The 16,370-nt window shown below is 45.6% G+C and overlaps 1 protein-coding gene across 2 annotated transcripts in view; it reads right to left on the bottom strand.

Moving 5' to 3' along the window:
• Positions 1 to 7,410: 7,410 nt before the first annotated feature.
• TRIP11 (thyroid hormone receptor interactor 11) overlaps positions 7,411 to 16,370 on the bottom strand; it is a 62,948-nt gene continuing 53,988 nt past the window's right edge. For both annotated transcript variants that reach the window (XM_045822009.1, XM_045822010.1), the window contains exons 17-21: positions 15,886 to 15,967; positions 14,958 to 15,072; positions 14,414 to 14,530; positions 12,827 to 12,968; positions 7,411 to 10,742 (exon numbers count right to left, since the gene is read on the bottom strand). In XM_045822009.1, the coding sequence (XP_045677965.1) occupies positions 10,522 to 10,742; positions 12,827 to 12,968; positions 14,414 to 14,530; positions 14,958 to 15,072; positions 15,886 to 15,967 (677 nt within the window). In that variant the 3' untranslated portion in view covers positions 7,411 to 10,521. The remainder of the gene's footprint in view (positions 10,743 to 12,826; positions 12,969 to 14,413; positions 14,531 to 14,957; positions 15,073 to 15,885; positions 15,968 to 16,370) is intronic.

Consider the following 16,370-nt stretch of genomic DNA (forward strand, 5'->3'; position numbering starts at 1 on the left):
GTTGAGATAAAGCAGAGATTGCTTTTGTATAAAGTCTTGCCTTAGTCTCCATTTGGTCCATTTTTATGTAAATGAGGAATCCAGATTTGCACAGTCTGATTGATCCAATAGCACTTTCCTGATTGGTCACAATCTTGCATCCTGATGGTCATTATGGAGCCGCTGATTGGCTAGTAGTGATGCAAATGGAGATGTAGTTCTGCATGTCCAATGAGACAGGGCGGGTCTCAGTCCTATTGGTTGAAAGATGATTTCAGGAGCTTCTTCATAAGGCTGGGCTCAGATGGCAGGAACCCAGTGCAGGACGCTGGCTCAGTCTGTGCTTTTCCCTAAGACACTGAGTGTGTGAGAGGCCTCTGCCAGCAACGGCTAATTGAGCCCAATTAATCACAAGGAGTTCTTGGAAGATATACACATACTCCCTCTCAGGGTCAACACGTGCTTCCTCTGACTGCCTGCTTGCACAGCTAGTATCCGTGACACATGGGTACATGTGTCAGCCACTTCCTCACCAACTAGTCCCACCCAAATCCTCTGGCGTCTGGCCGTGTTGCCACCATTTACCCAAAATGATGCTTCCTAAGTTTCTCGGTGCTCCCTTGGTGAAATACTGTGCTCTTCATTCTTTAACTGTTCTTCTGTCTCTTTGAAGGATTTGACCACTGGGAATCCATCTTCCCCCTCGTGTCTGTGACTTTAGGTTACCCTGGTTTGCTCACTACGACTGCCCAGCCTCTTTTCTTTCTCCTCCTCCCTGGCTAAAGAGTCCCCCAAAAGGCAAATGCAGCCTCTCTAGTTTTTCTCACCGTCTTCTTGGGGACACAGTCACCGAGCCTGCAGGTGTTATGGGACATTCATGGGTCAGCATTGTGCGGACGCCTCAAATCCCTCTCATCGTCCCTGACTCCCCTCTTTCTCTGCAGACCCAAATGTCCAACTCCTTTGGAGATATTTCCCTAAGCCTACTTCCTCTCCTGGCTTACCAGGCACCCAGCCACTCCCTGTGAACTAATTAAAAAGTCGAAAGGATTCCACCCAGTGGTGGCTTTGGTTAGGGGTTTGGGTGGTGGTGGGTGGTGGTGGTGATGGTGGTGTGTGTTTCAATAGGAATAGCTCCACAGGTATGTTTCAGGATAAAATGACTCATGGTCTCACGTTCTGTAGGTTGGTGGTTGAGGGCTAATTTGGCAGCCCTGTTCCTTTAAGGTACCGGAGACTCAGGCTCCTTCTATCTTGTTGCCTAGCAATCTCTAAAGTGTTGACCTACGTTACAAGGTCCAAAACGGTGCACTGCCACCACACCTACATTTTGGAACGTGTCCCTTGTAGCAGCATTTAGCTGCAAGGGACACTAGGAGAGGTGGTCTGTTCTGAGAGACCATGAACCTACTTAGCTAAAAATCCGGAGTTCTCTTACTGCGCAAGCAGAACACGGACATCAGGGGGCAAGCAGCCAGTTCCGCCGGAAAACTTAAGGAGCATCAATTACCTTTACTTACTCTGCCCGTCTTTGTTTCTGTAGTACAGAGATGTCCCCGTTATCATTTCATATATTACAAATATTTTTCTTAGTTTGTTTTTACCTCTTAATCTATGGCACTTTCGGCAATGCATACATTTACATTTCTATGTGTTTACATGTCTTCATCCCATCCTTCACGGTTTCTGCCCTCTGTGTCATGCTTATGTTAAACATATGCAATGTTTAAAAATACGGGCTCTGTTTCTCTGGAGAATCCTGGCAAATGCAGCGCCCTAAGCTAGTTGTTAACCTTGCTGAGCTCCAGGTTTTCAGCTATAAAATGGGGGGGCAGAAATAACATCAAGATGTTGTAAAGGAAACAGTGTTCATAAAACACCTAGCAGGTGCCAAGGCACAGTAGGTCCTCACTAAAGGTTAGGACACTTGCTCTTTGGTTGTTACCGGGAGTGCCTGATCAGCCTAGCAGGGGTGCACAGGCCAAGGGCGCGTCCAGGGAGGACCCTCGCCAGTCGAGGGGGCGTTGAAAAGATCACTGCCTGGAGGAAGGACCGAGTACCGGACTTAGGAACCGTGCACTGCCACCCAGTTTTACAGATGTGAGAGCGAAGGCCCGGAGGGACTAATTTACCCAAGATCCTACCACCTGAGGCAGCACAGGGGCCGGGAGCAGGTGTCTGAACCGCTGCCTGGGGACACCTCCGCCTATCGCACGCCGCGGCTGACTGTCCTCCTCCGCAGCCCACCGGCTCGGCGGGAGCCGCCGCACACACTCGGAATTCTCGGGAAACTCGGAGACTCGCGAGAACACCTGGGCTCTCCGTACGGCCTGTTTGAATGGGGCCTGCCCAGGGACTCCCGTGGGAAATGGGGGCGCTCCACTGTCCAAGACTTCAAGCCGCTGTGCTCCTCACCGTGGAGCCTCAGAGATGCACCCCAGAAAACGGCTACTGGCATTCTCCTACGCGCTGTCTCTGCTTCGTTCTTGCCCGTTAGTTTTCTGACACTTAACATATACTGAGGTTTGGGGCAAAGTTAGTATTTAATGTAAGTTTTATAATAGTAGAATGTTCAGGCGACCTCATGTCCTGTTTACAGTCCACCTGCGGCAGTGGTTCCCAGATTCTTGAAGTTACCCAACCAGTAAAAGCAACGCCCTCCGAAATCAGAAGACACATTACACTGTCAACGTTTAATTCTGCCAAATAAAAATAAAACAGGTATGCAACTATCATATAGTATGTTGCCATACTGAACAAAAGAATAGACTTTTTAAAAAAGATTTTATTTATTTATTTGTTTTAGAGAAGGAAGGGAGGGAGAAAGAGAGAGAGAAACATCAATGTGCGGTTGCTGGGGGTCATGGCCTGCAACCCAGGCATGTGCCCTGACTGGGAATCGAACCTGTGATGCTTTGGTTCGCAGCCCACGCTCAATCCACTGAGCTACTCCAGCCAGGGCTAAGAATAGACTTTTAACCCCACATGTAGGAGAGACCATGTGAGATTCTCTGTGTGTCCGGATGGGATATTCAATTTCAACAACCTTCCTGCAGAGTTCAGGAACAGGAGATGCAGGCATGCCTTTGCAGGATCACTCCTGTTGTCCTACAGAAAGTAGCAGGACTGGCTCCTGGTTGCGGCGTTAAAAACGCATCCCCCGATAACAAGAGGGAGTGGGCGGTGGCAGTGGTGAGGATCAAATGAGAGTTGATAATCCTGAGCTGTTAATCGTCAAAGTGGGTGTCGTTCCATGTCCTCATGTCTATGTTCGACATTTTCTCTCATAAAAAGTTAAAAACGCTTTTTTAAGAAAACACAGCGTAATGTTCAGATTTGATAGAGCTGAGCAAGGAGCACACGAGCGTTCGTTCTGCACCCCTCGAACAGACCTCCCTCAGGCTTCTGCATTGACAACCCCTCTCCGCAGTCTCTGCGGGCTAAACCGGGTTTCTTTGGAAGGCATGTTCCCTGAGTATGGGTCACACTGTGTTCTTTGCATTCCTCACGGTTGTTGGTTGAAATCTGGATAATTTAAATTGTGTGTAGCAACTATTGATTCTGAAGTATTTTTCTGATTTTTAAAATTTGGATCTTTTAAAGATTTTTAAAAACATTTTATTTATTTTTAGAGAGGGGAGGGAGGGAGAAAGAGAGAGAGAAACATCAATGTGCGGTTGCTGGGGGCTGTGGCCTGCAACCCAGGCATGTACCCTGGCTGGGAATCGAACCTGCGACACTTTGGTTCGCAGCCCAAGCTCAATCCTCTGAGCTACGCCAGCCAGGGTTTAAAATTTGGATTTAAACAGAGGAAGCCATCTTCCCCACAGGACAGTGTAGCTCCTAATGTCTGTGCTGTTTTTTTTTCTTACTGATGTGTGTGTGCGGGCAGGGTGGAGGGGAGAAGGAGAGAGAGAGAGAAAGAGAGAGAGTGTGGTGTTGTTCCATGTCCTTATGCCTTCATTAGTTAAGTCTTTACGTGCCTGGACCGGGGTTCGAACCTGCAACCTTGGCACATCGGGTTGACACTCCAACCAGCTGAGCCATACAGCCATGGCTCTTTTTATATCCTCATTGTAATCCCTCATTCTGGCTCCCCAGAGGTTGCCGTCTGTGGCTTGATGGTCAGCAGGAGGTTGTGCTCATTGAACACCGAGAGCCCACGTGGCTTCCGTCCGTTGCCAATGGATCTGCGTGTTGACTGAGAAAAGCACACACGCCAGGCTGCTGTTGGCTGAGGCTGTTCTGCCCACTGGGCTCTCGTGTCCCCCCCTCAGGCCCCCCCGCACATGAGTCAGTTCTTCCCGTCAGCCAGGATCCTGTGTGGCTGTCCCGGTTCCAGGGGCTCCTCATTAAGTTTCCACTGGTCAGCCTTCGCCCTACCTGAATTGCAACCTCAGGCTAGCAACGCGGAGTTCTCTCCACATTTCCTTTCCAAGCCTGCTACTTTTGACTGACAAAGTCACGATTTCTGCACAGCCCCCACCCCCACTCCGTGGAGTTCACCCCTCAGGCAACAAAGAGGCTGCTTTTCAGACTTGGCCCGGTGCTGGATAAACCAGGATGCTCGGGGGTGGGGGGGCTGGGGGGAGCCTCAGGCAGGAAGGCCACAGACTCCAGTGGGTCTTACCTGCAGCTCTAGAAGTTTTTCAAAACGGAACAGTTTTCAAGGTCTTGTCTGCAAAGGCAATTAGCAGAACCCCCAAACGGTTGTTTTTGACCATTCTGGTTACAACACTTGTTTTTTGGCAGGGGGGACTGGCTGACCTCTTCACACGGCCGCGGCCAGCTGTCTGTCCCCCCTCATATCCGCATTGTCTACTCTCGGATGATGGAAACATCTGACACACACAAATCAGAGCGTGACCGCAGAAACGAAAATGACTTCACCGGGGAAAGCTACTATGTTTAAAAGAAAAAAAACGGAGTGAAAACATTTTAAGAAATGGAAGTCCATTTCTCAAGTAGCAATTCTGTGGAGCATGGGTTTTTGCTATCGATCTTTTTCAACCCAGGAGCTGCGGTTGGCAAGTGCGGTCCTGGAGACAGCGAGGCAGGTTGCACACACACATGTGGTCTGTCCTGGTGGGGAGTGTGCATGCGCGAGGCATGCTAAATGCTTTGGGGAAATGAGCTTGAAAGGACTCCAAAACTGTTCAAAGACGACACATTCCATATACGTTTTCAAAAATAAAAAATTACCTCATTAGTCTAGAATTTGTAACTTTATCACCGCCACTCCATTTTTTATTCAGGGAGTGCCTGAAAATCCCTTTCATAAAGGGACGAATGTGTTAACTCACAGATGACACCGTGGTTCTTAAAACACAGCGGAATGGAAGGAGCTGCTGAGGAAACCTGAAGCAAATTTATGTTCCTTTTGCTTCCAGTTCTTTTCTTTAAAAGAAATCATGTTTCGCTTCACCGTCTGGCGTGGACCTCGCCCTTTGGGAAATGTATTCATTCAAGAATATACACCGATTCACCATTGTTAGAGGAAAACTCACAGTTGAACGGCCCCTGACATTTAAATACCTTATATTCCACAAACAAAAGAAGACTATATTTTACATTTCTAACAGACCAAGGATAGCTGGGAAACGACTTTACCAAACTCTTACATTAAGTTCACAAATATTTTCAATCATCGAGATTTAATTTTTGAGGGTCAGAAATAGTTCACTGAAGTCAAAGAATGTTCAGGCTGCAAAGGAGAAAGGAGAGCGCTCTTGTGAAAAAAAAAAGTCACAGCTGAAAAGTATCACAGTTAAAATATCATCATAGTGCAAATGATTAATTTCTTAACCCTGAAGGGCTAAAATTTTGATGCACAAGCAGCCAAGGAAGAAAACAAACTAAGGGTTCAAACATTTGCCTTAATGATCCACTTACTAACATTCTTGAAGTTTTCTTCATCTCCAAAACAAATGTTGGTGTATTTAAGAAGGATCATTGACTTACTGGACGTATTAAATGACTGACACGCAGTAAAACCTTCCACCACATCATGTATTCGTGCGACCTGAGCCCCAAGGACTGGAAAACAAGTCCAGGTGAATAACCTTCCGTAGTCCATCAGAACTGGTTAGGGCAAGAACCGCTGGACATTAACTGCTAGCTCGCTAGCAGTTCCTCCCTGACTGCGCCAGCGTTGCTTCCTTGGACAACTACACCCCCTCCTCCCATCTGTCTGCCAGGACGGAGTCAGGGCCCTAGCACCTCCCACACTTCTCTAGTGATGGGGACAGAAGTCTGTCTCTCCCACTTTGCTGTGAGTGTCTCAAGCCTCGGACCCTCCCCAGGCCCCTCACATTAGCCCATGAAGTTCCCTGCCAATCTCACAGAAGAAAATTCCCACTTCCCTCCTCTCAGATGCACCTGCTGTCCGCCTCTCCCTCTCTTCCATCGCTCCTGTGCTAACAAAGGAGCCCTCTCTGTCCAAGGCCAGTCCCTCCACCTGTGTCTGGACTCTCAGCCCGCCTCCTCCGGGGCTCTCCCCTGCACCCTCTCCATCCTGTTAGCGTTCGCACCTGCACACGCTTAAGCCTCCCCACTGAAGCCAATCTCCCCCCACCCCACTTTCTTCTCCTAATGTCCTCTTCCCCCCACCGTCTAACTTCTCAGAAGACTTGCCAACAAACACTATCTCCATGGCTCATCCCCTACTCAACTCCCTTAAGAATCCCGCTATTCCTCCCACCACTGCGCCAACACAGCTCTAAGTCAAAGCCGACAGATCCCTGGTCCCTAAATCCAAAGGCGTTTCCTTCCAGCTTCTCTTGACCACAGAGCGCTGCAAGCGCTCCACACTTTTGACCTCCCCCTACCTTCCTGACACGAGTCTTGGCTTTGGCTAAGGCCCCACGCCTGGCGTTGTTATGCACTCTTTGGCCATAATCTCAACTGCTGACACTTGTCCACAAGCGGTACGTGTGTTCGCTTAATAAATACTATGAACGAATGTGTCTTTGGATCCTTCCAACCCCACTTTGCTATGTAGGTTATTTCAGAGACGAGAAAAATCAGTCCCACAGCCCACAGTGATTCTGTGAAAGGCCCCACAGAAAGGGCCGACCGAATCCACCTCTCAGCTTCCTTCCAGCACAGCCGTCACACGTTCAAGTTAAAAACAGTCGAGTGCCACATCTTAGAAAACACGAAGGCACTGAAGACGTGACTTGATTATCTTGCAGAAACTCCAAGAGCCCCGTGATGCAGAATGTCACCTTTGAACTCAAAAGAAAAAAAAGTCGTATGGCTAATGTGAAGCATCTAATGAACTGCTCGTACTTCGCAGTTCCAGGGCTCACAGCGCATCCTCCCAGCAGACATCCGGTGAAGACATTAGCTCCAGTAGTGGATCAACGGCTGTTATAAACAACATGTGTAAGTCATTTCTCCCCTTCTAAAGAAAAAGTCAGCAGCTGTTTGTTAAAAAATCTTTTTTTTTTTATTGTGGATGAAGACATGGCCAACTCACATATATCATTTTTATTTGGAGTTTTTTTTTTTTCCCCTGCCTTGCAGTGCTCCTGAGAAATTCAGATATGCATTGACTTTAGCTGTACAAAACACAGCCCAATCTTATAGTTGGGTTGTAAATTTCCCACATTTAGTTATTTCCCTAAAAATCAAAAGACAACTTAGCAATTTTGAGTACTGAAACCTTAAGTTTAAAAAAAAGTAAACACTGGGAAATCATCACAAATGTCAGAACATTGAAAGTGCCATTACTTTTCCCATAGGAATTATAAATATCAAGTGTCACTGGTTTGATCCTTACAAAATTAATATTTTGGTGGAAGAGGTTCCGGTACTCTGACACATGAAAAACTTCATTAGCTTTAGCAATCAAATTCAAGTGCTTCGAATTGGATGAATAGCACTTTCTCAGTAATTTTCATCACTCCCCATCCCTGAAGTTTTTTATTTTCCACCTACTGAGTAAATAAGCATTTTGAGAGTCTTTTCGCCCCTTTCAATTAACCATTAAAAGGTTAAAGTGAACTGGAGGCTTTATTTGGGGGGGAGGGGAATATTAAATATTATAATTGGCTGATTGTAAGGAAGTTCTTTCTTCTCATGTTTTTTGTTGTTTTTTTCCTTTTAAAGCAATAATGGCTTGAACTAAAACTCAAACCAACCACACAATACAGAATTGTACTGAAAATGTCACATTCAATGTCTGGCTGGATTTTCTCTCACAGTACTGAAAGCCATTGGGAATGTTGTGAAAAACTGTGGCAGCTAAAGCAAAGTTCAACCACAAAGTCTCCTAAGTTTGCAGAGAAGGAAACAGTGAAATTACTGCAGTTTAAAATATTGCAGTATAGTTCGTTAGCAGTGCCCTATTGCTGACACTAGAATTATATGCTTCATCACTCTGTGGCTACTAAAAAGATTCCTTGAGCGGACGCAGATGGTCCATCTCTTACACAACTTAGTTGCAGAAAAGGATGAGTTATGTCTGGTTTAGATCAACAAACACTTAGTGTGCATACCAGGGAGCTATAGTTTCGACGATGACACAGCTGAAACATGAGGTACTGCAGCTTCGGCCCAAGGTCACGGACTTCACTGAATAGCAGCCACGGCAGGCCGTGCAGTGACACTCGGATGCGCAATCTGCACACAACAGCTTGCGGACTCACGTCAACCTATGGGGCGGAGGGGGGACGGGCTGTTTTGAGCGGGGAAGGAAATACTGAATGTGTCACAAAAGGCATTTAAAATCTGACGACAGGCTACTTAAATGCCCACTACTTAAATCTTAATTTTCAAAATAAAACAAAGATTTTTGCATTTTCTACTTCTCCAAAATGAAAGATCATGTGTCTGTTTTCTTTTTTTTTTTTTTTAACTTAGAACTTTTATTTCAGATGCTCCACACTGAAATGAAACTTCAATGGCAAGCAGCAAATGATTGAGGATGGTTGGTGAAAATGTCTTTGAAAGGATCATGTAAGACCCCAGGGTCATAATCCCATGAGAGAAATAACAGGTAAAACAGACGGGAGGCAGTCGGACAGTTCTAATGTAGAACCGGTATGACCGCTTCCTTTCACACGTACGAAACAAAGAATGGCAGTATAAATAAATTAGTCAAGGAGACACGATGGTGTGAAGCAGCAATGCCTCGGTTACAAATTCTTCAGGAAAACCAGTTTTACCCATCAGTACACCAGTATCTCCACTCTCCCAAATACAGTAGAAAGTGTCGAGTTAGCCACGGCAAAATTTACAGATAATCAAATGCACCCTGGCCGGAGCCAGGACTATTTACATATTTGGATTAGTATCATTTCACATTTCCTTGTTATACAGATGTTTCTACTTCAAAGGCATGTTGAAATTTACAAAATTTCCAAGAAAGGTCTTTAAATATACAACATCAACAACGAATACAAACGTGAACATCCTGATCGAGTTCCGAGTCAGGATTTTTCATGATGGGCTTATAAAAAATTGAAGAGACGCCCCTTTATTCTGGAGCCCCCAACACCGGGCGCTGGCGTCGGAGCAGCTCCCCCGCGCTCAGAGCACGGACGGCAGCCCCTCGACGGGGCAGGAGGGTCACGCAGAGTGATATTGCTACTTGTAGTTTCGTAAATGCAGCTGTACGGTTTCACACTCACACGCAAGTTGTGTGAGGAAGCCATTAGCTTTCAGACGACACCCTACAAAGACACCTCAGCTCGCACGACCAACTCGGGGACCGGCAGTGAGCACCTGCGGATACCGTGCACGCCACCCTTCGGACGGGTCTCAGGGCGCTGCCCTGAGGGAGGAAGTCCGTCTCAAAAGGTCACAGTCCTGCTTGATGCCATTCACACAGCACTCTTGAAGTGACAGCGCCCTGGACACGGGAGAGCACTGGGTGGCGGCCAGAGGTGGGGCCCAGGGGAGGGGACAGCCCGAGGGGTCACACGATGCACCTGTGCCGTAGTGGCGGGTCACGCGGGTCGCAGTGATGAAACTGCACAGAGCCCGGCACGCACCCCCCCACCCCCGGACACCCGCGTGCTCCCAGGGACGGCGCTGCTCTCGCCCGTGCGCACGAGTCCTCTGAGGGTGACTGACACGGACTTCACGTCGGCTTTCTGCACTGGGCAGATCAGCCACTGCTCTTTTCTTTTTCCTTTTCTTTTTTGGCAAATCTCTTGGTTATCTTTAAAAGAGAAAACACAGGTTTATTACTAGCCTAAATGAGTTTGAAAATCAGAGAAAAAATTAAAAGTTGATATATAGCTACTAGTATTTTTGTTTTTTACTTTTCTATTTCTTTTAAGATAAAAAAATCAAATGTTTCTAGCTTAAATTGGGTCAAATCAGAGAAGGAAAAAAAGCAGTAATGCAGCAAACATTTCCTCCTGTGACACCTGCAATTTCTAAAAGTATTAAGAATATCTTTATTAAATTTAGAGAAAGTACAAGTGCAGACAAATACATGACTTTTTCCGAAAGGCCACTTTGTGATCAAGTGCATCCACGTAGTGTTCACGGTTTAAGTGCTCGGTCTGTCCTTTCCGGCCGGAGCGCCGCCTATTGCTTCAGAAGGTCCTTCAGGACGACCCCGGCGCTGTTGTCCGGCGACACCGGCAAGGGCGTGAACGTGGGCAGCACGTCCGAGATGGGCTTCAGGAGGAGGTGCGCTGGCCCGCCGGGCCCCAGCCCCGCGGGGTTCACGAGCGGCACGGCCGCCGAGCGGGTCACCAGGAACGGGTTCACGTCCGCCCTCCTGCCAGACCGGGGCTCTGTCACATCTGAACGACAAGATGGGAATCGTTTAGCCCCCTCCGGGTTATTTAACCAGCACCACACGTGCGTTTCAGGCTCCCGGGCCTGGCCCCTAAGTAAATGCAGCTCATTACGCCGCTGGGTCCTGGGCCCAGTAAGCAGGGTCCATGAAACACGGAAGAACGAAGGACGAGAGGAAGGACGGGAGGAAGGAGAGGGGACAGAAGAAGATGTGACTGAATCCTACTTCATCAAACACATTAATATTCCCATTTTACATTTACATACAAGTCACAGAACTGATAAACGTCATTCACTGTTGCAGGGGAACAAAAGTTTTGCCGCTGAGGACACTGATTTTCAAGCTGGTAATTAAGAAAAACCCAGAAAGAACCTGAGCGTCTCCCCCTTTCCCGCCCCGGAGGCGCGGAGGTCCGGCCCTCGCCCCAGCAGCGCCGCCCCCCCCCCACCATGGAGCTCAGCCAGTGGGCGGGCTCGGGCGGGGCCTGTCAGCGGGGCGGCCAGCGTCTGGAGTGGCCAGCGAGGGTCTTCCCGCCCCGCATGCCCGCTCCTCCGCGTGCGCAGCCCACCCTCACTTCGGGAATCTCAGAGCCTATCCCAGCCCTGCTCCGCTGTCCACAATTCTGCCACACACCCAGTGTTGCCTGTCTTTGGAATTTTCATGCTTCTGTGCATTCCCCATGCACACACATTAGAAATTTTATTGTCTCCTGTTAATCCGTCTCTGTTAATTTGATTGGTTGGCCCCGATAAAAGAACACAGGAGGTGAGAAGAAAGTTATTCTTTTTTAGCTCCCACACCATAACCACGTTTTAAAGAGTGTTGTCTAAGTCACAAGGCAGACTCTCTAACTACCCACCTGAAAGGTGAAGGACTTCAGAACTTGCTTTTCCTCAAACAATTAGGCACCCACATTACGATGCCAACAATCAGGTCCATATTAACTTACCAAATGAAAGCAACACACTCATTACATCAGCTCAGCAATTCTAACCTTTTGCACTCACGGCACACACTAAGTTCTGAAGTTCTTAATTACTGAAGTTCTGTGGCACACCAAAAAAAATATTTTTTTGCCAATCTGACAAAAAATAGGTCTGACTTTGGTCCATCCACACTGGATGGCTGTCGCTGTGCTGGCTGCTGCCATTTCTGGTTGGCGACCTCAGGGGAAAGCGGTCGCGCCCCCGACTGAGCAGCCGGGGGCCTCGCGCATTAAAACCCCCGTGGCACTCGGGTGGAAATCGCTGCATTACCCGATCATCTCTTAGACGTTCAGAGGCTTGAAAACAATGGTCAATTAGATTATTTCTCTAGAGAGTTAGGCTGAACAATCAGTTTTCACTGAACCAGGTGTTCGGTTTGTGCCCAGTGTCGCACTGCATGGGGTTGTGCTTCAGCACCAAGACCTCCAACAACGTCACTGTGAAGTGGTGAGCGACCTCCGTAAAGACCTCGTGGACAGTGGGGTGAAAACTACGTGGCACACGTTCACCTCCAAACCGTCCGCTGCTTCCAGGCAGATCTTTCCACATGTAAGAGTGCGCCCGGTGTTCCTGGATGTCTAAGCCAGTTGATCAAACTGCCCTTATAATAAATGTTACTAACATGCTAAGGTTTGGGCATTGAACATAATAACGCTGAGATTTCCAGAGGGGAAAAAAATCTTTCTCTAACTGTAAACTACACTTCCCCGATGAGAAAAAGCACCATTTGTGGGAAAGGAAAACGGGTAACTGGGCGAAGACTCACCACGTCACCCCCTCTTCCGAGAAGAATACCAGTAAGTCCAAGTGGCTTATACAGACAGAGAACAATTATACCAATACACAAAGGGAAGATGTTTCATACTGTTTCAATCAATCTAAAGCAATTACGTATCAGGTCACCACAGAATATATGAAGCCAAAATATAATGTCTTACTGGAATTTTGGAAGAAGCTATTGTACATTTTCAAAAACTATAAAAATTTAGTATCACTGTAAAACATAATCATAAATTACACAGTTAAAAGTTAACAGTTATGAGTAGAACATAATCTTAAATTAAACAGTTAATTAAAACCAAAAATAAGTATCTGGTTTTACCTTTATAACTTTGTGGTACATTTGTATCTAGTTTCCTCCTTGGTGAATCTAAAGGTTTCATGTCATGAACAGAAAGCCTTGGTGGTGGGATGGATGGGTGAGATTCTGTTTCTAGAAATTTAACAAAAAGCTCTGAAAAAGACTAAGAAAAAACATTTGGTTTATATTAGGCAGATACTAAAATTGCATTCACTACCACTCAGAAAATATACTAACTACTCTAATTAAATATTAAAAACTAATCATGTCATCTGAATCATTTTTTTATAAATAAGCTTTATGAATAATTAAAAGTGCTAGCACTTTAGTTACACGGGTACAAGTGAAGCCTTTAACTTAATTAGTCTTTGATGACAACACTTCATAAACCTGTAGTCGGAATCAGCCACATGCTACAGTCATTTTAACAACTGTTTACACAGACATGAAAACTTGTATTGACAGAAAACAAGTATTAAACTTCTATTTTTCTAAAGTAACACCCAGCCAATGAATAGAGCCAGAGCTCATGAGTAATTTGGTCAGATTAAAACATCATAGTGCTGACCCTTCCTTTACATTTTATGCTATTCAATTTAAACTACTTAATTATTAATTGTAATTAAAAATAAATGATTTAAATAACGAAAAATATAAATACAAAATTATGTTTATGTAGTCAAGTATATAAATTCTTTCAAATTATCCAAAACCGTAAATGTTATGCCATTCGATTTAAAACAGGGTTTTGTTGTTAGCTCCCTGTGAGTAGGTCACGTACTCTCAGTTCCCTCTTTATTAAAAAAATAAAATTAGGCCCCGGCTGGCGTAGCTCAGTGGCTTGAGCTCGGGCTGGGAACCAAAGTATCGCAGGTTCGAGTCCCAGTCAGGGCACATGCCTGGGTTGCAGGCCATGACCCCCAGCAACCGCACATTGATGTTTCTCTCTCTCTTTCTCCCTCCCTTCCCTCTCTAAAATAAATAAATAAATAAATAAATAAAATCTTAAAAAATAAAAATAAAAAAAATAGAGAGACCCCACATTCTCCCTCACAGTGCTGCTCAGCTCAGCTGGTGCCCGTCTCGAGCCTACCACAGACACGCCGGGCACCGCCGTTCATGTCCGCTCCCGGCCCCTCCCGCCAGGATGGAAGCTCCCAGGGGCGGGCACTCTGCGGCCGCTTGCCCGTGCTCGGGACAGCTGGGCACAAAGCAGATGCCCGCTGGACTCACTGGCTCAGTGACAGGCAGATCCTACACGCACGAAATAAAACCTCCGCCTTCAAGAACCTCATAATTTAGTAGTAAGACAAAGGACTGTGTGCCTGCGATATCAATAATCAAATACAAATAAAAATATTTTGAAAATAGAAGCACTATATAAATAAAAAGCTAAAATAAAACCTATATGCAATAAACTTATTAAAGCTGCCTTATTATCCTTAAGCTAATTACGTTTCTGGATCTCAGTTTCCAAAACTCCAAGTAAAAGGGCTGCATAAAATAACGTGAAAAAAGAAAGCTGAGGCTTTGAAAGCGAGCGTGACGCACAGGCACCCTGCCACTCCTCTGCCACCCCTGCTCAGCGAGAACAAAAGCAGCGCTTACACTGTTGAACACGCTTTGCTGGTTGGGCCTCAGAGGCGTGTTGGGAACACTTTTCGATCCTCCTCCAAGCCACCCAGACACCCATCTGGTAACGCCGCCCTGATCTTCATTCAACAACTGAAAAGTTATTTGAAAACAGAAAAGTATTATCAGTACAAGAAAAAATAAGAACCGTTTTTACATGATTTCAGAGGGCAGCCAAACATGCTTGTCAGGTCCAATTCCTAATAGACGTTCCCCCCGAGAGCGGCTACAAGTACAACGGAATGTCCTCCCAAACTCCATCTTGAATAAAAGTCGAGGACTGTCACTCTCAAAATTCAGCAGTCTGATAAACAAGATGGAAAATAAGTTACGAAATACTTAATCTAATATTATACAAACCGAGCAAGGCCACCCCTTCACTGTAGTAGGAAATGGTTCCACTTTCACATTATTGAAAAAATTCTGCCAGGAACAGTTACACAACACGGAGAAAGAAAATGTGCGTGAGGCCACTGTCTTCACCGTGAACGCGTTCGGGCGGCGCTCCTCACGCCGTTACCTGATCCAGCTCCTCCTTTTTGATGCCCAGGATGCTTCCCATTAGCCGGAACACCTCGTGGCGCTGATTCTTTGGTGTGTGGAAGTGTCCAATGAAGAGGTTTCTCATCAGGATTCTGCCCAAATGGAGGAAGAAACAGCTCAAGCTTACTGAGCAAGCTATCCCAGTATTTAGGGTATTGAAATAATAAACACTAAATATATAACTATTTAATTATACATAAATAATCACTGTAAAAGGCACTAAACAATAATATATTTTGAAGTAACACTTAAAAAGTCTTGCCATCTCTAATTACGACTATTTCGAACAACCCGAAAGGTATATGGCCGAAGCATCACTTACTAGCCACCCACGAACTTTGACCCCATGACCAGCTGAGACGGTGACTGTCAGTAACACTCGGTGACTGCACTGGTGTCGTCCCTAAAGGGACACTTTAGATCGTTCTCTCCCCACCTCAGGTGGTAATGACAGTTTGTAGGTGTAATGGTTATGCTTGTATTTCCCCATTAACACCTACTTAAATTTGCTAATAATACGGAAGTCTTTAAAATATTTATGATATACTACATATATACCTGGATTTCATACATTTGAAATCTAGATCCAATATATTTGAACAAAATATGTTCCTTTGAAGATAGTAAAGAGAATGGTAAGAATACACTTTTTATTTTACAAGAGTGGTGATATTTTAACTCTTCCATATGGTTTTAAGGAAAATAATTTGAGCTGGAAAACTCTATTTAAAAGCCAAGAGAAGAGAAGTTATTCTACTGACCCCTTATTAAAACTACCTACGTCTCATCACTATGCAAGAAAAAGTCTTTAAAAAACCTAATCAGATATACACACGCACACGCACAGGTTTTTACCATTAAAGGACTCCTCATAAAATACATGAAAGTTAAAAGGCAGAGCGTACTTGTCTACTTTTCCTTCTGTGCTGTTTACTAGGTTCATCAACTTCTTCTGTACATCGTCCAGCATTTCTTGTCGGAGCTCATCTGTTTTAAAACATGCGAATGAAGACAGTCATTAGCTGATTAAAATAGTCCGGATGGATATGTGATGCGATTTCAGAGTCTTCGCTGTGAATTCTGATATGTGCACTTATTCCGATGAGGGACGTTCGATTACTTCCATCTCACCTCTCCTTGGGTTCAGTGAGCTAGGTTTGCTGGTGCAGAAATGACCTAGAAGCCAGAGGACGCATTAATCCATATGGTTTAGCCCCAATAAAGTAATCTGTTCTTTAGCAGAAATTGTATAAACCACCCAAAGTTTTTCATTCTCTTCAGAAACTTCGTAGCAAAGAAGAGATTTTCACCACTGCTTCCTTGCATGAAACATTTCCAGAGAAATGTTAAATGGGAAGAAATAGAAAGGACAATTTTAGATTTTCCTTTT

Source organism: Phyllostomus hastatus, unplaced genomic scaffold, assembly GCF_019186645.2.
Source record: "Phyllostomus hastatus isolate PE091 unplaced genomic scaffold, TTU_PhHast_1.1 phas_scaffold_501, whole genome shotgun sequence".
NCBI classification, from domain to species: domain Eukaryota; kingdom Metazoa; phylum Chordata; class Mammalia; order Chiroptera; family Phyllostomidae; genus Phyllostomus; species Phyllostomus hastatus.